At 33.5% G+C, this 23,725-nt stretch overlaps 1 protein-coding gene across 1 annotated transcript; it reads left to right on the top strand.

The window, feature by feature from the left end:
• The first annotated feature begins 9,465 nt into the window (after nucleotides 1-9,465).
• Nucleotides 9,466-11,703, top strand: LOC112702722 (probable O-methyltransferase 3). The gene is made up of 2 exons (XM_025753875.2): nucleotides 9,466-10,325; nucleotides 11,143-11,703. The coding sequence occupies exons 1-2, from the start codon at nucleotides 9,534-9,536 to the stop codon at nucleotides 11,452-11,454; spliced, it is 1,104 nt and encodes a 367-aa protein (XP_025609660.1). The 5' UTR covers nucleotides 9,466-9,533; the 3' UTR covers nucleotides 11,455-11,703.
• Nucleotides 11,704-23,725: the final 12,022 nt, after the last annotated feature.

The raw sequence follows: 23,725 nt of genomic DNA, 5'->3' as shown, positions 1-23,725 counted from the left end.
TAGGATAAAATATAAAATAGTCCCCCGAAAATTTTAAAAATATCAAAATAATCCTTAAAAAATTTTAAAAATTTCAAAACAATCCTTTAAATGTTTTTAATCTTTTCAAAAGTCAATGTCTTATAATATTTTTTAATCAAAAATAAAATATTATTAAAAAAGACACTATTTTTCAAAAAAAATTAAATAAATATACCCATATTTTTTTTACCATCCAAGATATTGATTTAGTTTCATCCAATTTATAGGTATCATACTCTATGATCATTCTTTAATGATGAAATATAAAATGAGCTAGTATTGTTTGAAGAGATAAAAAAAACTTTCGTTTAACATAAAATTTTTTACATAAATAATTAGGAATAATTGTGCAAATACTTATGAAGACAACACTTTAAAACTTGTATGCAATACGAACCAAATCATATATGAAGTTAAATTTGTAAATTTTGATGAACCACGTGGTTAAAGTGAATGATTTATAAAATTCCAATATGAAACTCGTAATACTTTGCAACACTTGAAAAAGAACTGTTTTGACAAATTCAAGTGTTCTGTTCATATTTCATAGAATTTTTTAGGATTTAATAGTTGTAATATTTCACAAAATAGGCTTGTAAAGTTATTTGTGCTACTACCGTTAACAATTATCCTAGATTTTTACATCACCTCGATGTAGGTACACTACAAGAAAAGCCCTGAATATGGTCGGATTTATTGTCAGAAAAAAAATCCAATGATAAGTTAATTACTGATTAATTTACCATCGGAAGGAATCTGACAGTATAAACCTCGCCGATAACCATTTACCATCGAATTTTTTCATCCAACGGTAATTACCGTCAAATTCTGCAATGAATTACCTGCCCAAGAAATCATTTGGTTACCGGTAAAACTTTTTACGGTTGTATTGGCGCTACAATATCTTATTTTTCGCACTATTACCTTCAAATTATTCCCTCGGTAAATCTGACGGTAGTCTCAATTTTACTTTTAAAAAAAAAGATATTGTGACACAATTTTTTTAATTTTAATTTTTTTATTTAAATTTATTTTTCACACAATTAGTAGTCAATTTATAAATAAGAGAAACTATTTATGTAATATTAAATATCAAATGCTCAAATAAATTAAAATTCAAATAAATCAAATAAATACAATGAACAGTAAAACAAAGTCCTAATCACTAAAGATTTTGGTAGTTGTCGTCGTCGTTCCCATAGTCCTGTTGAGGCGGCGGAGAAGATGGTGCCACCAGCAGGGCTGATGCTAGCGGCACGCATCTGAGCTTAGTACACCTCTATTTGAGCATCCATCCATTGAAGTCGCTCCAGCTTCTCCCACCACCCCAGCCTGAGGTCATCTGTGGCTGTTACGCGTGTGAGAATCTCTTAATACCTCTTTCGAGTCTCGCTCAGCTCCTGAGCCTGTTTGTGAAGGCTGCGGGTGAGCTCCTGCACATGTAGCCTCAAATCAATTCCTTCCTCAGGATCGACAGCTCGACTGGTGGCAGAAGCGGACGATGGCCTCAACATGGAGGTGTCGAGACTACTGGCGAAGAGTGACCCCAGTCCGTATACACGGTTCTTGTATGGCACTGAGGCAGTCTTGCACCAAATTGCATTAGGATCGACGATTGAACAGCAGAATCATTGGCGTCCTCCCCACTTTGCTAAGATTGCTGAGTCATGATCTCTAGTCTCTGCATGTAGGACTCTTATGTAACATACGTTATTATGATTAGGATGACAGCTGTACAGTTAATCTCTAATTTTATATCACAAGATCAGATGTTTACTCACATAATGATCCTGAGACCCCTTGATTAGCAAATCTCTCTTTGTTCTCCTTCAACGTATAGATGTACTTGAAGGTCTTCGCTAATGTCGCATCGTGATCCAACAACTTTGACTACACATGTTGTATTGAAACAAGTTATTAGGATGCCTACTAATGATATGTCAAATAATACAACTAAGTTAATATCATGGTGCATGAATTCCCACACTTAATACAACTGTATCAGCAATTGAGTGTACTAAGTCGTCCAAGTAATACCTTAGCGAGTCAGGATCGATCCCACAAGGATTGTGGTTTGAAGTAAGCTATGACTATCTTGCAGATCTTAGTCAGGCGAGTAGGAGATGTTGGTATGTTTGTTTAATTGCATAGAAGGAAATTAAAAGAAAAGGGTACTCAGAACTCAGAAGTTGTGTGAACTATGATAAGAAGGTGGTTAAGGCTTAGAGATGCTTTGTCCTTTTAGATTAACTTTGGTCTTAATGTCTTCTTTAATTGTGAATGATTTCTTTTATGGCAGGTTATATGTGATTGACGCTGGTTTGAGCAGCCGCCAATACTCCTCCAGATCTGAAACCCAGGGTTAGTGCGAATCCAGTCTGATTGAAGGTGAAGCTCCTGTAGTTCATTCTCCTTGGTGATCCTACTCAAAACGCCACAGACAAGGTCAAATCTTCCGGATCAGAGGATGCTGCGACTTTAGGTTCTAGCCTCTACCACAGAGACTCTAATCTCCCTGTACTTCGGCTGAACTGGTGTCTCGAGAAGTCCCCAACAAAGTCGTGGATTAGCCGTCTAAGAGATGTATAATCAAGCTGGTGGTTCATCATTGTCCGAAGAAAGATTCACTCTAAATCCAGGTAGAATGTGATAACCTTATGCCAGTTCAACGCATTCATATTGATGAAGAACGAAGATACATCTTAGAATGGAGAATCAAAAACGAATTGAGAAAGAACAGTAGTACCTTTATTAATCCATAAAACTCAGCAGGGCTCCTCCCCTCAACCTAGGAGGTTTAGAAACTCATACTAATAGAAAATACAATGTAAAATTAGAAATATGGCAGATCTCTCCTTAGAAGATCGTGTAAAAGTTCTTTAAATACTAAGCTAATGACTAAGGATTACATAAGAAAGGGTAAGACAGTCTTTTAGTACTAAAATCCACTTCTAGGGCCCACTTGGTGAGTGTTTGGGCTGAGTTTTAATGAGATCCATGTGTTAGGACTCTAGGGCATTGAACGCTGGCTAGGGGATCCTCTTTGGGCATTTGGACGCTGGTCTCCTTGTTTGGGCACTGGACGCCTAGACTAGGGCATGAGACTGGCATTGGAGGCCCATTTTGAGCCTTCAATTCTGAAGTAAAGTATGAACTATTATATATTTCTGGAAAGCTCTAGAAGTCAGCTTTCCATAGCCATTAAGAACGCTCCATTTGGACTTCTGTAGCTCCTGAAAAGCTTTTTCAAGTGCTAGGAGGTCAAATCCAGACAGCATCTGCAATGCTTTCTGTGTCTCTGAATCAGTCTTTTGCTCCAGCTCCTCAATTTCAGCCAGAAAATACCTGAAATTGCATAAAAACACACAAACTCAAAGTAAAATCCAAAAATATTAATTTTACACTAAAACCTATGAAAAATTAATAAAACTTAAACAAGACATGCTAAAAACTATATGAAAATGATGCCAAAAAGCGTATAAAATATCCACTCATCACAACACCAAACTTAAACTGTTACCTGTCCTTAAGCAACTAAAAACACAGTAGGACAAAAAGAAGAGTAAGATACAATAAATCTCAGAGTTTCTAATGAAGCTCAGTTTCAATTACATGAGCGGGACTTAGTAGCTTTTTGCTTCTGAATAGTTTTGTCATCTCACTATCCATTGAAACTCAGAAATGTTGGTCTCTTTAGGAACTTAGAATCCAGATGATATTTTTTACTCTCTTAGTTTAGTTCTTTTTTATTCTTGAACACAGCTTTCAAAGTCTTGGCCGTGACTCTAAGCACTTTGTTTTCCAGTATTACCACTGAATACATAAATGCCACAGACACTTAATTGGGTGAACCCTTTCGGATTGTGATTCAGCTTTACTAGAATCTCCAGATGGAGGTGTCCAGAGTTCTTAAGCACACTCTTAGGATCTTTGGATCCCTTAGCCTTTTGGTTTAAAGGGTTACTGACTTTTTGCTCTTGCCTTTTGGTTTAAAGAGCTATTGGCTTTTTCTATTTATTTTTCTATTTATTTATTTTTTTGCCATTTTTTTATTTTTTTCGCATGCATATGTTATCTTTCTTTTTTCTTTTGCAACATGCTTTTCTTTTTTTTCTTTTTGCTACTTTTTTTTTGCTTCAAAAATCAATTTTTGGATTTTTCAAATTACCAATAATACTTTTCCTTTTTCATCATTCTTTCAAGAGCCAACATTCTTAATTTCAACTTCAAATATGCACTGTTTATTCATACATTCAGAAAATAAAAGCAATGCCACCACATCAAAATAATTAAACTATTCTTATTTTAAACTTGAAATTCATGTACCTCTCAATTCTTTTCAATTAAAATTTTCTTTTCAGCAAGGTGAGAGATATATGGAATATTTTATAACTTTAAGACATAAATGGAAATGATCATGTAATAAGAACAAAAGAATAGACAAAAAAATAAAATAGAAAATAGAAAAATATCATAAAGAAAGGTGATTAAGAGAATGAATCCACCTTTAATGGTGGCGGCTAGTGCTCCTCCTTGAGGATCCAATGTAGTGCTTGATCTCTTCAATGTCACTCCTTTGTCTTTCTTGTTCTTCCCTCATAGCCCTTTGATCTTCTCTAATTTCATTAAGTTCTTACCACTCACTTCTGAAACCATCGCTCTTTGGTCTCAGAGGGGGATGTTTTTGTAGTTCGGCCACGGATGGTCATACATTAGCTTGATGACGTTGGTCATCTCCTGAGTACATGCGTTATTGTTTGGCATAAACCTATCAATAATTTACAAGCAAACCAATATGGCAATATAAATTGAAACTTCTAAAGCAAATGACCATAATATATAGAGATTTTTTTAGAAATTTTGGTAGAGTTTCATCTATAACTAAAATGCGCTGCAAACTCTATCTATCAACAGAAAACTTAAACAACACCAAATGTCAACAATGAATGAACAACAAGCAATAATCAAGAAGCAACACCCATAAATCCACTAAATCCACTAAACTAAAATCAATAATCAGACACTTTTAGCATATAGAAGACTTAAAGTAGTACTTATGTCGTTCCTCCATCAGGCAAATCATCAATCATACGATGGGAGGTGGTGGAAGGACATCAGCTGGCTCACTTCCATGAGAGGATTCCGGGGCTGCGGTGTCCATCGCGGGAAGTGGCATCGTCGAGACATTGGGCTACTGAGCAGATGGAGGCCCGTCGTCATTACTGTAGACGTAGGAATGTAGTTGAGGTTAAAGACCATGATGAATGTTGATCCGATGCACCCGCAACCTGTGATGTCACAGGGGTAGTCAGAGTAGAGGGAGAGGATCCAAAATTCCCAAGGTTACTATCAGAAACTCTCACTTTACCATGACCATGACCACAACCATGACCCTGATCCGCAACACCACTACCCATCATCATGTTTGCAAAGAGCATACCAATTAAAAATGTACTAAATATATTCACAACATCTTTCAAAATGCTTAATCAATAAGTTTAGTACCGTAAGTTCAGAACTAAATAAGAAAAACAAATCCGCCAACATTCTAATTAAAATTGAAACTACACAAGTTTAGTACCCTAAGTTCTGAATTTCAGAAAACCATAAGTTTAAAACAAGTTCAGTATCCTAAGTTTATAACTAAATAAGGAAAAGAAATCAGAACATATTCTAACTAAAATTGAAACTAAACAAGTTCAGTACTCTAAGTTTAAAATTTTAGAAAATCCTAAGTTCAAAATAAGTTCAGAACTAAATAAGGAACACAAATCTGACAATGTTCTAATTAAAATTGAAACTATACAAGTTCAGTATCCTAAGTTCAGAATTTTAGAAAATCATAAGTTCAAAACAAGTTCAGTACCCTAAGTTCAGAACTAAATAAGAAACAGAAATTAGAACATGTTTTAATTAAAATTGAAACTAAACAAGTTCAATACCCTAAGTTCAAAATTTTAGAAAATCCTAAGTTCAAAACAAGTTCAGTATCTTAAGTTCAGAACTAAATGAGGAACACAAATCCGCCAATATTCTAATTAAAATTAAACTTCACAAGTTTAGTATCCTAAGTTCAGAATTTTAGAAAATCATAAGTTCAAAACAAGTTCAGTACCCTAAGTTTAGAACTAAATAAGGAACATAAATCAAAAGATGTTCTAATTAAAATTAAAACTAAACAAGTTCAGTACCCTAAGTTTAGAACTAAATAATCAACAATAATCAGAAGTATCAAAACAACAAATAAACCTAATAAATTATATCAACAAATCAGAATTCCAGAAAACCCTAACATCAGAAACATTACCCGAAGAAGAGCACTAGAGGTGAGAAGAAGAAGCAGCGTAGGCGGCGACAGTAGCAGCGATGTAGACGGTGGCAGAAGCAGCGGCGTTGGCGTGTGGCAGAAGTAGCTTCGTTGTCGGTGGCAATAATAACGGTAGCAGCTTCTTCAGCGTCCGACAGCTACAATGGTGGCGGAAAACGAGGAGTAGCTCCTGGAGAGGAAGGACTGCCAGGGAGATAAGAGGGATAGAGAGAGTGTGGGAGGTGAGAAGGTTTGAGAGAGAGAGAGAGAGAGAGAGACAAATTCAAACGAGGGGGAAGAGGGTTTATGCTTCAATTTTACAGCATAATTACCGTCGAAAAATTACAACAGTAAATCATTGCGAGTCACTAAAGCGCAACATCTCATTAAGTGGGTTTACCGTCAGAAAAATCCAACAGTGATTCCGACCCTAAAAGACGCACTAATTTCTATTTGTTTTTCTCCAATTATTACCAGCAAATTTACCGTTGAACACTTAAATGTACCGGTAATCGTTTAACCTTTCGAATTCGACGCCTTTACTGCCGGTAAATCGCCCACTACTCTGTGATGTTAAATCCGACAATACTCAGCATTTTTCGTATAACGATATCATAACTTAATAATTAAATAATGTTATTTCTTACGGCATTTTAAGTTAATAAATAAAATTATCTTTTAGTATATATTTGACATATTCTATATTCTTTATTTATTATATGTTTTTTAATAATATTTTATTATTTTGATTAATAAAAATGTTATAAGACATTGATTTTTGAAAAAGATTAAAAACATTCGAATGGACTGCTTTGGAATTTTAAAAATTTTTCAGAAATTGTTTTGAAATTTTTTAAATTCTTTGAGAACTGTTTTTGTACTTTACCCGTAGGGACTGATTCGTTCAACTCACACACGTAATCACTTAACAGTCACATGTGTAAGTTAACGTTTTACGTCAGTAGTCATTGTTAGTGACTAATAGAAAGGGATTATATTGTCTAATAAAAATAAACGTTGGGACTATTTTATGTATTTTGAAATTTGAAAGATTAAAGTGCCTGATTTTAAAAATTTTAAATAGTGATTTAGATAATTACTTTTTAAAATTTTATAAAAAAAATTTTTTGTCATTGTCCATTCATTTTTTCCAACCTGTTTTAAGTTTTAATGGTAGTTAATAAATTCCATCTTTACCTACTTATCTACTATTGAATTTAAACTAAGTCGTTTGAAAATAATACTCTAACCATTGTGTTAAATACGTTATTTTTTATGAAAAATTAAAAAGATAAAAAAAGAGGGTATCCATTTGTCAGATGAATAGATTCTAAATGAAATATTAAATATACGCAATGTTAAGATAATATCAATAAAAAAAATATGATCACGGGATATTTATATTAATAAGAATTTTTGAATATAATATAATCAAATATATATCAAAAATATAAGGACTATAGCTTAATTAGATAGAGCACCTCGTTTACAAGCACGTTAATATTTATTTTTTTTAAAATCAATTATGTAATTAAAAGAATTGATCTTTTTGACAAATCAATGTCTTATTTCATTTTAGGAAACAAAACAATAGAATAATAATCTGACAAAGGGTTGAGATGTCCAATAAAATTTATCACTAATTTAAGATATTGATAAAGTGAATACTTAGTCTATTCAATGCTATGCATAATGAATAAAAAGCCCTAAAAAAAATCTCTTTTTAGCCTATTTTATGAACTTTAAAATGTATAAAATTTTATTTCTTGATAATAAACAAAGTTTTATTCATTTACCACACTAAAATTATGCTAAATTTAACACTACCTACTTAAAATTCATGGTATTTATAGGGTCAAGTTTTCAATTACCATATTTATTTATTATAGGCCACTAATATGAAATGTTGGTTCATTACTTAAAGTAACTAATAAAATGCTTTTTGATTGTTAACTTTTTATATTTATGAAAAATAAATTAATTTAAATTAAAATTTATATAAAATTGATACATGAAATGAAATTGATCTCATTTAAAAAATGATATTTTTTATGAAAAATTAATAAAATTTTATTATTTATATAATTATTTTAATAAAATAATTAAAAATAATATAAAATTTAAATTAAATGAGACCAAATATTAAAATATAATTTTTATATTTAATCTTAAACTACTATTTATGCTATGTCGTCTTATAAATACTTATGTAGCATCTTGTGAAATTTAAAATAAAATTGAAATAAAAATTTGGAGTTGTTATTATTAGGATACCTCTTGGATCCTACGATACTTAGGTTATCTGGACGTTGGTCCACTAATGTATATGGAATCTGAAATGTTATGGACTCATTGTTTAGGTTATCTCTTCTATGTATGGCTATTACTTACTCATTGTTTAGGTTATCTCTTCTATGTATGGCTATTACTTCATTTCCCCACTGGGACAACTGATTGGACATAGAGAACGTGCTTATTTGTTGATCCAGTTAAAACTTATAATTCTAACGATGATTATTACAGCCTTGAGAAAAAGAATTTATTTAATTTAAGCAAATAAACATAAATTAATATATCGTTAATTGTATTATATATTTTAGTTTCAATCAATGAAATTTAGTTATATTAATTAGTGATAGAATAGTTCCTTCTATCTGTGTAAGCGAAATAACTCTTCTTTAATCTAGCTGGCATAGCGTGTGAAATTAAGATGGAGGGTTATTGTGCTATTTCACTCCTATTAGCTGTAAAATTATGGTATAATACACGAAAACGTAAATATTATTATTATTATTATTAGACAATAAATTATTTTTTATTTATTAAAAAAACCCCAACCAACAATACATGTTGGTGGAAAAGATATTAAAAATGGATTTTGCTAGGTCCAATGATATTTTTGTGAATAATGAATTCTAAAATTAATCTATAGTAAAAAAATAATTCACTTTCAAATTACTTCCTAAACTCTAACATTAGGATAATCATCCGTACACTTAATGAATTGAACATCCGACATATTCATTATTCACATTGTTTAATATTTTTATTATTTACCTATATTTTTCCATTAAAAATAGTACAAACCATTATTGCCTTATAAATAGACCCAGCTAGATAGTATAGGTTCCATAACATAAATGATCTAGTTGTTCAATTTTTTGGACAAATTTTTAATCCTTCATTTTATCCAAAAAGCGTTATTATGGAGTTCCAAAGTGGAGAGAAGGCTGATCATGCCAAATTTCTTAAAGCTCACAACCACATGTGGAATCATATTTTTAGTTCCATAAACTCTATGTCTCTTAAATGTGCAGTTGAGCTAGGCATACCTGATGCAATACACAATTATGGCAAACCCATGCCACTCTCACAACTCATTGCTTCATTGCCAATTCATCCATCAAAAGCCTCCTTCATCCATCGCTTGATGAGAATCTTGATCCATTCCGGCATCTTTGTTACCGAAAATGTTGTTATCAATAAAAATAACGAGGTTGAAATTGGGTATATTCTAGCTGATTCATCTATGTTCCTACTTAAGAACAACCCCTTCAGTGTGACGCCTTTGATGCTGATCAACGTTGGTCCCACCGTGACAAAGGCATGGCATCATTTGTCTGATTGGTTCAAGAACGACGATCTCACAGCATTTGAGACCGCACATGGAATGACGTTTTGGGAGTATACTGACAGCGTGCCTAAATATGGCCAATCCTTTAATGACGGCATGGCAAGTGATTCACGATTTGTTAGTAGTCTGTTACTTGATGATAAGTGCAAGAGAGTGTTTGAGGGATTGGAATCGCTGGTTGATGTTGGTGGAGGCACTGGAACTCTTGCAAAGGCCATCGCCGAATCATTTCCAAACTTGAAGTGCAGTGTGTTTGATCTCCCATGTGTTGTTGCTGGCTTGCAAGGAACTGACAACCTTAAATACATTGCAGGCGACATGCTTGTTGATCCTATTCCTCCTTCTCATGCCATTTTTTTGAAGGTAAAAAATGAATAGATACTTAACTCTTCCGATATCTCTTCATTGTTTTACCAAAAAGTGTACAATTCCTAATTGAAAAAGTTAGAGACAGCACTTTTATTAAAATTTGGTAAACACTTAATTAATAAAAGAAAAGTGAATAATTTTATATTATGAATAAAATCTCACACTATTAAAAAATAAAAATTCTAATGATAACTAATTAATAATTAAAAATTATAAAATTTATTGCTCCTAACACTCCTTTTCTTAATTAAAAAAAATTAAATATGATGTTGTTTACAAGAAGGTGTCTAATTTATTAAAAAAAGATTAAAATTAATATTTAATTTAAAAAATATAAAAATAAATAACTTTTAAATTTTCAAAATTTGTTATTAAAAAATAAATAAAAAAATTAGATATCAAATAATAAGTAATATAAAATTTATTTTAAAAAGGTGAAAAATTAATATCTAATCTTTAACTTTTTGAAATATATTGATATTTTTTATTTTCAAGTGACTATTTTAATTATGATATATTCACGTAAAAAAATGATATCGTGAACTATTAGATAATTTGATATATTTGAATAACCTTTTTAATTATTCATAATATTATTTTCATGTGAATATATCATAATTAAAATAGTCAATTTTTTTTAATTTAAAATGACATTTTTTATGAAATTAAAAGTGCAGACTAAATAAAAAAAATACAAATAGAAAAATTAAAAATTATTTTAATTCAAATTATTCTTGTATTAAAAAATTATACAAATATATGAATTAAGTTTGCAAAAAGTAATTTCATTTTGCTTTGAATAACAATGCAGTGGATTTTGCATAACTGGAACGATGAGGAATGCGTGAAAATATTGAAGAAATGCAAGGAGGCAATCATGCAAAAAAGCAAAGGAGGGAAGGTGATTATCATAGATATGGTTGTGGAGGATGATGACAAGAAAGGTTGTTATGATCAATCACTTGAAACGCAGCTCTTCTTCGACATGCTTATGATGATGTTGTTCTCTGGAAAAGAGAGAAATAAAAGAGAATGGAGCAACTTAATTGTTTCTGCTGGTTTTACTGATTATACGGTAACCCCAATTTTTGGATTGAGGTCAATCATTGAGATCTATCCATAGAACATAAGCTTATTGTTATAATAATGCTAGGCTAGTATTACTGGCTAGTTATATATTGGGGATGAAAATAATGGGTCATAGGTTAATTACTATTCTCCCATCATAAAAGCATATATCTCTATTTTGGCATGTTAATAGTTGGTTGCAAAGGAAATAATTCTATGTGTCTATGTCCGTGTGTCAGTTCAATATATGTTTAACAGTATAAATGTATTAATTGATAATAAAGGGTGTACTTGCGCTTGGTAATTTTCATGCATGATTTAAAACGATTTTTGAATATTCATGTTTAATTTAAAACGATTTCTAAATTTTTATGGTTTATATTATTCTTTAAAAGCAATGATTTCTAAATTTTGAATGAGCTCAAATAATTTCTAAATTTTCATTTTTTATTCATATTATTCTTTTAAGTATTGTATTTTTCAATAGTATATATAGGACCATATTTCACAATATAATTTGTTTACATGCTAATTTTAGTTTCATATGTCCAATATGATATATCCATGTATCATTTGCAATGTCAAAAACATTTATAAAAATATTTGTATACATGCTATAGAAAAAAATAGATGAAAAATTAATAAATTAAAAAAAACATTGAGCATTTTGAATTCACGAAACAAAAAATATGTGAAAATTGGCCAAGAATTAATTTAATACACGCCTTTTAATTTCACAAACTACTAAGCAAATTCATAGACTAATTTGATTTATTTGTACTAGATGATAAAGTCACATGAAACATGAATAAATTGTCATCTGAAATGTGATAAAATTATTCACATCAACCTATTACGCCACTGTCTACAAATTATCACTTGTTACTATTGTGGCCAAATTATGTTATAGAAAAATGTTTTGAGTGAGGCTGCGCAAAGCATGAAAATGGCAGTTCAGGTATTGATTTGTCGTATATCCCGAGTTAGAATGACTATTGTATCCTATTTACAATGTCGCAAAGACTGTAATGGACAGCTTCAAAATACGAGAGAAGTGAACAACAATTTGCTGAAAGATGGACGGAAAAAAGAGCTCGGCTCTAATGGTGATATTGATTGCATTGTGGAAGAGTTGGTCGATAAATAGTGGGCTTTGAATTTGTTTTATGACTGGGATGGTGAAAATGCTTAACAATAATTGTAGAACAAGGTTGAGTGCCCTAAGTGAGGTGAAGATAATCACTCTTACAAATTTATAAATTTTTTATTTTTTTTTTATATTTTTAATATGATAAATAATCATGCAACAAACAAAATTTAAAAGAATTCGTGAACAATAGACTTTAAAATTGGCCTAATAAAGTAAAAACATACTACATCCTCAAATTATCCACTTAAATTTTAATATTAGGATAAACATTCGCATATTAGTGAATTAAATATCCGATATATCAATTATTCATATTGTTTAGTATTTTCGTTGTCTACCTATACTTTTCCAATTTAATATATATATATAATTTAAATTTTAAAAATTAATACTCAAAAGAGTACATATACTCTTATAAAGTTCGTCGGTGTGCGATGAACTTATCCTACATTCCAAAAAATATCGTATTTAAAAAATTAAAGTTAAAAAATAGAGTTTGGGGAGTTAATTATTTTTTTATTTTATTTAAACAAAATCCTGAGATCTTATAAGAACAATTAAAAATAAAAAGAATCAATAAAGAGCATCTATTTATTACTATTTTTAAATTGTTTGAAATTAAAAAAATCATTCTTTTAAGTAATAAGTAAAAACTTAAGAATTTGGATCTTCTAAAAACTTAAAAAATAAATGTAATCTCTTATTCTTAAATAATATTTTTAATATTTTTTTATCTCACTTATGAAATAACATTGAGAGATCACATTTTATTTTCTAAAATAAAATTCAAAATTAAGAGGATTCAAATTCAAAACTTAAAGCCAATTTTAAATCTTTACTCATGGAAGAGCATATATGTATATAATAAATTAAGATGGAAAACTATTGTGCTATTTCACTCTCATTAGCCGTGAAATTAGGGTATAACACACGAAAACATTATTATTATTATTATTATTATTATTATTATTATTATTATTATTATTATTATTATTATTATTATTATTATTAGAAAATAAGTAAACTTTTATTTATTAAAAAAGCCCCACCAACAATACATGTTGGGAAATTAAGAATAGTGCACAAAATGTTATTGCCTTATAAATAGACCAGCAGCAGCTAGACAGTATGGGTTCCATATAATGTTGTTCAGTTTTTTATGGAATTCTAAAGTGGTGGAGAGAAGGCTGATAGCTGCTAGACAGTATGGATTCTATAATGTTATTCAGTTTTAATTTTATGGAATTCTAAAGTGGAGAGAAGGCTGATAAGGCCAAATTTCTTAAAGCTCAAAACCATGGGTGGAATCATACTTTTAGTTTCATAAACTCTGTCTCTTAAATGTGATTTTGAATTAGGAATGCCGCATACCTGATGCCATACACAATTATAATAAAGACATGTCTAGGATACTTAAGGAAACTTTCACAAATTTAAATTGGCAGTAAACAATATTAAAAAAAAAAATTTAAGCATTAGATAAAATACATATTTGAGACTTGATTAATCTTTTTTTTATTAAAAAAATGTGGCTTGAAAATAGGTATACAAAATTAAGAATCATTCTAATAATTTTATTGACAGATATAAAACTTGTTTAATTGTTCAAAGTTATTCTCAGGAGTATTGTATTGATTATAAAGAAATTTTTGCTCATATTGCTGCTCGACTCACATTTGTTTGAGCTATATATTTTTGCAAATGCTACAGTCCGCAAATAGTTTTTAAGTCAGATAGATGTGAACAATGATTTTTTTTAACAGTGATTTACAAAAAAGAGTATATATAAAACCTCCTTGAAGATATTCTTATTCTCATAATAAAATTTGTCTTCTTTGCAAGACAGTCTATGATCTTAACCAAGCTTCTTGAAAATAATTTAAAAAATTCAGCAATCTTCTCTTTAACTTTGATTTCACTTACAGTCCTTATGAAAATATTCTTTTCAATCGCAAGAGATAAAAAATTAGAGATAATAATACTTTGATTTTGTTGGGACATTTTTTATTAATCTTATCTAAAACATGGTATTTTGATTAATTATAAAAAAATATACTGGTTAAACCAAGCAAAAAATTATTATAGGTTGGAAAAAAAAGTACAAGCCATTGCCTTATAATTAAATAGTACCCAACCAGAAAATACGGAGTTTAATAGGACAAATGATCTAGTTATATTTTTCAATTTTGTTTGGACAAAATATTAATTTATCATTATGAAATTCCAAAGTGGACAAGTGGAGGCTGATACTGCCAAACTTCTTCACATATGGAATCATATTTTCAGTTTCATAAATTCTATATCTCTTGATTGTGCCGTTGAATATTAGAATTAATAATTATGTGTAGAATTTGTTAGAAAGGGAAGAGAGAGCAATAAAAAAGAAGCGGGCCTGCTACACATACAATCCTACAAGCATACAAGTTGGCCCAGCCCAAACGGAACTCACGCGCATGAAGGGAGATAACATGGCGCGTCAAAATCACGCGCTCAACATTCGAACGGTTACGTATGGCAGACTCTTCCACTTCTTCCACTTCTTCCATTTCTCAAGGCGCTTTCAAAACAACGAAACCCTCCCATTTTCGAGCGAAAATCAAAGTTCAAAATATAGAAATCGTAGTTCGAAAACTGCATCAAAACACCATCAAACTCTCCGTGAAAAATCTGAAGAAAAAACAAAGCAACAATACTCAACGTAAGTCCATTAAGATACTGTATATTTTACTTTTCTTCTACGTCGTTCTTCTAGGGTTTACTATTACTCTTGCTTCTTTGTTACACTGTTCTAAGTTCTACGTCGTTCTTCTAAGTTCTACGTCGTTCTACGTTGTTGTTCTAAGTTCTCCTGCTATTTTTGTTGATTTTTAGGGGTTTATTCCGTAGATTCGGGGGTGTAAAGTGCTTAACCTTGTAATGTGGCTTGATATTGAAGCATGGTTGAGTGATATCTGACTAATATCTATACACATGTATCTGAATAATATCTATGGGTGTATCTCACTGTTATCAATGGGTGTATCTTGCGAATATCTTTGGGTGTATCTGACTCATATATATGGGTGTATCTTACTGTTATCAATGGGTGTATCTTATTGTTATCAATGGGTGTATCTGAGTCATATATATATGGGTGTATCTTACTGATCTCTTTGGGTGTATTTTTAGTTTCGGAGAAAATGGCAGCAAGAAACCAAACTAAAGACCTTAAATGTGCCACACATCTCCTGAATGATAAGTTCAGAAACATGACTGAGGAGAAGAAGGCGATTGTGAGGGATCTTGGATTCGGTGGGTTGATGCACATCCCACCACTGAGGGTGGATCACCAACTCTTAAGGGAGCTGGCAAACAACTTCAAACTTGGGGAGAACAGACTGAAGACAGGATATGGTTCTTTCCAAATAACCCTAAAAAAAATAGGTGATGCGCTTGGCATCAATGCAACAGGTAATTAGCTCAAAATTATAGATGTATATTAAGTTGTTGCTTGGGTGTATATTAACCTGATGCTTGGGTGTATTTGAACCGACTTGGATGCTTTGTTGTCTTCCTTTTTGTAGGAGATCTATTTCCTGAGAAAGTTGACTATAAGAAACTTTCTGATGATGACAAAATAATTTATAGAAGATTCCAGGGTAAGACCCTCAAAAGTCTCACCGATGAAATGATGGAAATCGGCGTTGGCAACGAAGAGGAACGCCTGATGTTCAAGAGGATATTCATCCTCTACATACAGATGGCGTTCCTTTTGCCAACGACGATAAACAAAATATCGCCCGTGCACCTGGCCCCAATTTTTAAGATGGACGGCATATTGGAGAGAAACTGGGGGGCATGTTTTGACCTTCATGGTCAAGGGCATCATAGACTATCAAGAGAAGAAGAAGAAGGCAATCAATGGCTGCCTCTTCGCCCTAATGATAATCTACTTTCATCTTTCAAAAAACAAAGGCAAGAACAGGGCTGAAAGACCACAAAAGCCATGGATTGCCAACTGGACTAAGGAGCAGTTGGTGGAAAGAATGAATGCAGAAAGAGAGGAAATTTTGGTGAGTAATCATAATAAGTTGGTGTATTTTATTTACCCGAATGGTGCTAACTAAAATATCTCATGTTTCAGGGGATTGTGAAGATGGCAGAGACAAGAGAAAAAATGAAAAAAAAAAGAAATAAAATAAGAAATAAAAAAAACAAAAAAAGGAAGGCGAGCCCAACATCGTCTTCGGAGACAGAAACTACTGACAGTGACACTTCTACCTCTGAGTCTGAGGCTCAAGAAGACTCAGAGGATTCGGGAAGAAAACACCCCGGCAAAAAGGGGAAAAAGTAAGTACCGTACTTGGGTGTAATTTCTTTTTCGGTTTGGGTGTATTTTATTTGTCCACGTTGGGTGTATGTAGCTTATTAAGCAGGGTGTGTTTCGTTTGCTGCGTTGGGTGTATATTGTATATTTAGTTGGGTGTATCTCGTGAATTCATTTGGGTGTATTTTTAGTATGTTCTAAATGACAATTGTTTGCCTTCCAAAATGGACTCAAGAAAAAGAAAGCAGAGGCAAGAGGGTTCAGATTCTGATTCAGAATCTGAATCTGAACCAAGTGATGAGTAATGTCCTGAAATTAATACTCCTTTCTTTTGGCTTCATTATAAAGATTTCGTGTATTAACTGAAGTGTCTATTATTAACTTATAGGAGCGAAGAATCATCACCTGCGGAGAAGGAGAAGAAAAAGAAAAAAACAAAAACAACACCAAAAAAGTAAGCACTTCTTTGGATAATATTCTGTGATAAAATTAATTTTTTATTTCTGATTGTACTCTTTTTCTTCCACCCAGAACACAACAAAAAAAGAAAAAAGTTGTTGTGGAGGATTCACCTCCTGAAGAAGATCAATACTTTGACGGGTACAGTACCTCGTAAGCTATATTACGATCTATCATCGTAATTATATTTGTTAACATGTTATTTTATGAATGTAGTGAGAGATATGAAATATCAAGTGACGAACTCGATGAATTGCTAAGGGAAAACGTTGATAAATCTGCTGCAGAGGGGTATGTCTTGCTGGGCTGTCTATTTGAGATTTTGGTGTGTTTTGTTTGCTAATAATTGTATCTTGTTTCGCAGGGAGAACCAAGCTGACCTGTGATCGACAGAAGGTCGCTATGTGTCCTCTGAAACGTAAGAAGCTTTATTATTTAATAAAATCTTGTTATCATGATTTGGATGTATTCTGTGAATCAATTTGGGTGTATTTTGTGGATCAAGTTGGGTGTATCTTGTTTACTAAGTTGGATGTATATTTCGTTTGAATAACATGAAATCTGTTTAGACTACCGGCTGTGAACTAGGGAAGTGATGATCCTTCCTCTCAAGGACGCACAGAACAGAGTAGTGTAAACCAGCCGTCTCAGAGCATGTAATTTCTCTTTCAAATAACCGTTACTTTTGTTCTTCTAATAACTTCTACTTCTAATTCTGTATATATTTTTTTAGAAAAAAAACCCTTTATTATTTTATTCAAGAAAAAAAAGGCAGCAAAAAAAAGCAAAAACTGCAAGTATGTAATTTCTCAAAAAACAAAGCCCGTCTTCTTTTTGAATTGTTCGGGTGTATTTTTTGACCTTCTTTGGGTGTATTTTAGGTTGACTCCGACTGATTCGAATATGATGGTTGTTAGGGAACAAACGCCGTCGGAAGCGCTTGCAATGTGAGTTTTCCAAGAATATTTCAACCTTATAACCTTATTATTTTCAAATACGTTGTTAACCTTTCATTTTTATTCTTGTTTAGAGTCCCGATCCAGTTTTTTGTGCCGGCATCCCAACAAACAACCACTGAGGCAGATTTCGAACCAATCCCTATGCTACAGATTGAAGGGGCTAGAGAAACGTAAGAAAATAATATTGGGTGTATATTTATTTAGGGTTTGGGTGTATATTTGCTAACAGTTTGGGTGTATATTCTTCCTGATCAATTTTTTTTACGCCATGATTAATTTTGTGTAACTGTGCAGCACTCCTGAAACCCCCAAACAACTTCAAGAAACAACACCCAAGCTTCCCCCAGCTCCAACAAAAATGTAAGTTCATTAGACTAAAATCAATCTTTATTTATCATCCGTATATTCTTATTCTTACTCTTATTCTTATACATAATGACGCAGAGGACGCTGCTGCCCTGTTGATGATGGCACGGACAGCAACCTATGTTCCTAAAACAGATCTGGGGATGCCATCATTCAGCCTCGGATTGACAGATTCAAGCCAGAAGGGGGTGTCAACGCAGGAGACAGAAAGAGAAAAATCTCCAGAAATTGCAACTATGCTAGAACAATTAGACAGTTTGGTCCAAAAATTAGCAAGCAGTGCGGCAAAGGGAAAAGATGAAAGTCCACAAATTCAGAGGGAGACTGGGGGAGAAAGTTCTGCAAAGTTTGAAACTCCTGGGGGAATAAATCAAATTCCGGATGATATGAAACAAAAGTGCTACATCTGGGGGACGAGACTGAAGGAAGATGCAAAGGGCGATACTGACGAGTATGAGGAGATATGCACTCTGATTGGCCAAGGAGAATACATTTTGATGAGAACGCACCTTGCATCCCTCCAGGCAAAAAGTGATATAGAATCTCAGGTAATTTTAGACTAACATTAATGTTTTTACACCAAAGTCAACTGCAATGTTTATTAATTTAAAATTGATTTCTAGATTGTATCTGCCATCTGCCTCATCCTAAACCAGAAAAATGAAAAGAGGTTTCAGGAACAAATATACTGTCTCCCCCCCGATATTGTGGTAAGTGTTACTTCTACGAACTTTGGGTGTATTTTATGCATTGATTTGGGTGTATTTTTTAGCTTAGATTGGGTGTAAGTTGTGTATTTTCAGTTTTTCATTTCTTGTATCGCAATTCTTGCAGAGCATGGCACTTTCGGATCACCCAAGGGGGGAATTCATATCCCCGAAAACGAAAAAAGAATTTAGGGTGGAAGCCTACCCGAGTTTCATTCACTTCATAGATAGAAAAAAATTAAGTTCGCATCCATATGTAAGTTTTCGTTTCGTAAATTTGTTAGTACGCTTATTTACTTATATGCCAAATAAAATAACAGACTGTTGAAATGTGGCAATCCTTCAGATTTTTGCTCCTGTTTGCCACTCGGGACATTGGTGGTTATGGTTGATAAATACAACAAAGCGAAAATGTCAAATACTTGACCCGCTACACAAAAAAGCTCCAAGCGATGAGAGAAAGGACATTAATAAATTCACTGTAAGTTGCCTCTGTCTTCTTTACTTTAATAGATAGGTCTATTTTGAAGGTTGAGTTGGGTGTATATTCCATATTCAGTTGGGTGTATCTTGTCCATTCATTCGGGTGTATTACTGATTTGTTTTGGTATTTAAGGGATATGTATTTTCAAGATTGATAACATATGCCGGCGGGAAACCTCTCGAGAAAGGCGAGAAGGAGAAGGAAATTAAAGCCTCATATGTTAAAATTTCAGGCCAAAAAATAAGGTATAAATTTGTGACTCTGAACATTAAACTTTCCTAAATGAGATTTGTAATTTATTTTCTTCGTTTTCAGCTATGACTGCGCTATCTACGTAATGAAGTGGCTTGAGTTAATAGAGCCGGAAAACATTAAAAAGGGGAAGTATGAATGGGATAATTGGACACAGGTAACTGTCTTTAGAACTATATAACTCTGTATTACTTTACTGAATTAATATTTCTGTTTAAACATAACATACTTTTTAATTGTAGGAGGAGGTGGACCACTATAGAGTGGAGTATGCTTCCCGGATACTACTCAGTGAGATGAATAAACAGAGAGATCGGGCAATTAGAGAGAGTAGTGCTATAAGGCTGTCGAAGCCATCCTCTGTATTATTGAATCCGTTTTGTCAGATTAATTCTGCTGATATAGAAACTGGGTAGTTTGTAAATTGAACAAATGATGTAAATATTTGCCATTTATCAACAACTTCTATTCGATGTATATTTTTTCCGATAGTTAAACTATCTGTGATGGTAAACTGCCTGTGATGTATTCAAAAGCTGTATTACAGGTGGTAAAATATGAAGAAAAAATAAAGGCATATATAAACGTAAATTATAAACTGTTACACCCAATGCAAGTCTAACAATACACCCGGGGTTGAATAAAATATACACCCAACTGTCTGTGCTGTATTCAAAATGAATGAATTACATGTACTAAAATATGAAGAAAAACATCAACTGAAATATACGCCCATAACCTGTGAATTTTTACAGCTTTTGTTCTATATGTATCTATATATGTGTCTATATGTAAATTGTCAATTAACAAAAATACACCCAAAAGAAACAGAGCTTTTACACCCATACTCTTTATAACTATACACCCAAAGAGTTATCCCCTGCTGCTGGTACCCTGAGCTGATAATTTATAACTTGTCCCTGATATTGGCTGCAATTTGAATGCGCCGCTGATGCAGCATCAAACAGGTTTATCTGAATATAACACTCCCGCATTAGCTAAACTATTAACTAGAAAAATAAACTCAATCGCCACAAATTTAAAGAACATTACATTTACCTCGCTTAAAACTTTCGTCTTCTTCTTCTTTGTGGCATTTGCAATCTGTTTCTCGAGCTTTGAACCTAGCCTGTTTTTTGGACGTCCTCTTGTTCGAATCCTTGGCAGGCTTTGAAGCTCGTTAACGGATTCCAAGTTGGCGTCTTCGTGGGATAAAGAAGATGTCCCCTTCCTTTTGGCTTTTAATGCTTCCATCTCGGCCATGACTTTATCGTACGCATGGTGCAGAATTGCAGTGAGCTCCTCCGATTCGGAGGCAAATTCGCAAATATTTTGCGAACGAAAAACCAATTGGTCGAACCTCTTGCTTCTTGGCTCCATTAGTGGCTCGTCGTGGCTGCTCTTGATGTGTGTGTGTTGCCTCTTTACCTTCTTGCTCCATCGTTCCAGTATGTATCTAGGGGACACTTGGCTTACTTGTTCGAAGCTTAACACGCTTAGTGCGTGACGACACAGTATCCCTCTCGACTCGAATAATAAGCATTGGCATTTTACCTCGGCTGCAACTGAGTCGTAGGTAACCGCGAACTTGTCGAATATTGAGCTGGAAACTTGTTCTCCGACTTCGTATACTGAATAGCCTAGAGCGGAATTCTTTAATCTGGTGATGCAATTCGCCTTTCCTCTGAATTGGGCTTGGACTTCCCTAAACTTTGCGTGAGTGTACGCATCTTGAAACTGAGCTTCGATGGAGGATTTGGTTGCACACGGTATGACCGTATGAAAATCTGCAGCATCTGATTCTCTCTCTGCTTGCTCCCTGCTTCCGAGGCAATTATCGTACTGTTTGACGAACTGAATGAGCGAGCTGTTCCGGGTGATGTATTTGTTAAAAAATGAATGCATGCTCTCGCTCCTTTGTGTGCTTCTCATCCCTGCCCAGAAGTGGTGGTCCAGATAGATAGGAACCCATATGTGACGGTCTTCGTACAGATCTGCATAATACACCCAAACACAGACTGTAAAATACACCCGAGAGATCGTACAATTTACACCTCTGCTGCAGATTTTAAAAACACATTACCTGAAAGCCACTTGTTGTCCGCAAGACCAAAATTTAGCAGAAAATCGTTCCAATTCCTATCGAATGAGTCTTTGCTATGAGAGTTCCAAACAACATGGCTCATTTGTTGTTCGATATCGGCATGTCCCTTGTACCCGTTTAATTTGCTTGGAATCTTCTTCATGATGTGCCAAATACACCAGCGGTGAACTGTTGTTGGCATACAGGCCTCTAAAGCCCTTTTCATTGATGCGCACTGATCGGTGAGAAACCCTTTCGGAGCGTTTCCTCCCATGCAACGAAGCCAGCATTGAAATAACCATTTGAATGATTCAATTTCTTCGTTCTTCATCAAAGAGCATCCGAGAAGTGTTGACTGACCGTGGTGATTCACCCTGACAAAAGAACCACAGACCAAATTATACCTGAAACGAATTACCATGGTTCAGAATGCAAAATCATTAGGTACACCCCAACAAATGCTTAGAATACACCCAATGAAACAGCCAATATACACCTCTGCCGCGGATTCGTAAAAATAAATTAATTTAGCATCATAAACAGGGACAGTTTGTTACCTGTTTGTATTGTAGGTGGTGTCGAATGAAATGACGTCTCCGAAATACTCAAAGGCGGCTCTGCTTCTTGCGTCGGCCCAAAAAGCCAGCTTAATCGATTGATCCTCCTCGAGTTCGAGCTCAAAAAAGAAATTCGGATTCTTCTCTTTCATTCTTAAGAAATATTTCCCGAATTCCTTTGCATCTTCTTGTTCGGAAACATTCCGCACTTCCTTGGTAATGTAATTCCTCACGTCCTTTTCGATAAAATTTAACTCGCGGTGACCCCCGGCAGCCGCAACAAATGATTGGTAGGTTTTGCTTGGTCTGATACCGGCCTCATCGTTATTCTCTATCGTACGACGAATGGACATGCTTAGTTCCCTGTGCTGTTTAAGCATCTCTGCTTTGCTTGGACAGCAGGGGTGTGAATGATCCAGCACAACCTTTGAAATGATCCAAGCACCGACATCCTTCAATGTGTGTATATAAATTCTTGCAAGACAGTTTAAACCGGCTGTCGGATTGGTCTTCTCGGTTGGAGATATTTTAGATTTCCATTTTCCCTCTCTGCTACATGTAATCAGTTGATTCTTAATCTCGTTTCCCTTCCTATTTGTGCACCGAACTCTTGTAGAGAAACCTGCAGCCTTGGCGTAGTTCCTGTAAAATTTTCCGGCATCTTCAAGGGTGGTAAAGGTCATTCCGACCTTCAGAACAAGCTCGTCATCAACAACCGAGAGAGGCTGCACAATACACCGTGTCAGAACTGTGAATACACCCATAGATATGATACAAATACACCCAATCATGTCTAATATGATACACCCGAACCGAAACAACTCAACTACAGAATGACCTTTAAAGCCATAAACTGTCAATACACAGGCTGCAGAATACACCATGTCAAAAACTAAAAACACACCCAATCATGTCTGATATAATACACCTGAACAACAACAACTCAATTAAAAATAACAGAAAACCAGTAAAGTACTTATAGCTAAAATACACCCAAAGAAGA

This window comes from Arachis hypogaea, chromosome 7, assembly GCF_003086295.3.
Source record: "Arachis hypogaea cultivar Tifrunner chromosome 7, arahy.Tifrunner.gnm2.J5K5, whole genome shotgun sequence".
Taxonomy (NCBI): domain Eukaryota; kingdom Viridiplantae; phylum Streptophyta; class Magnoliopsida; order Fabales; family Fabaceae; genus Arachis; species Arachis hypogaea.
The sequence above is the reverse complement of the archived record's forward strand: the minus strand, read 5'-3'. Positions and strand labels throughout refer to the sequence as shown.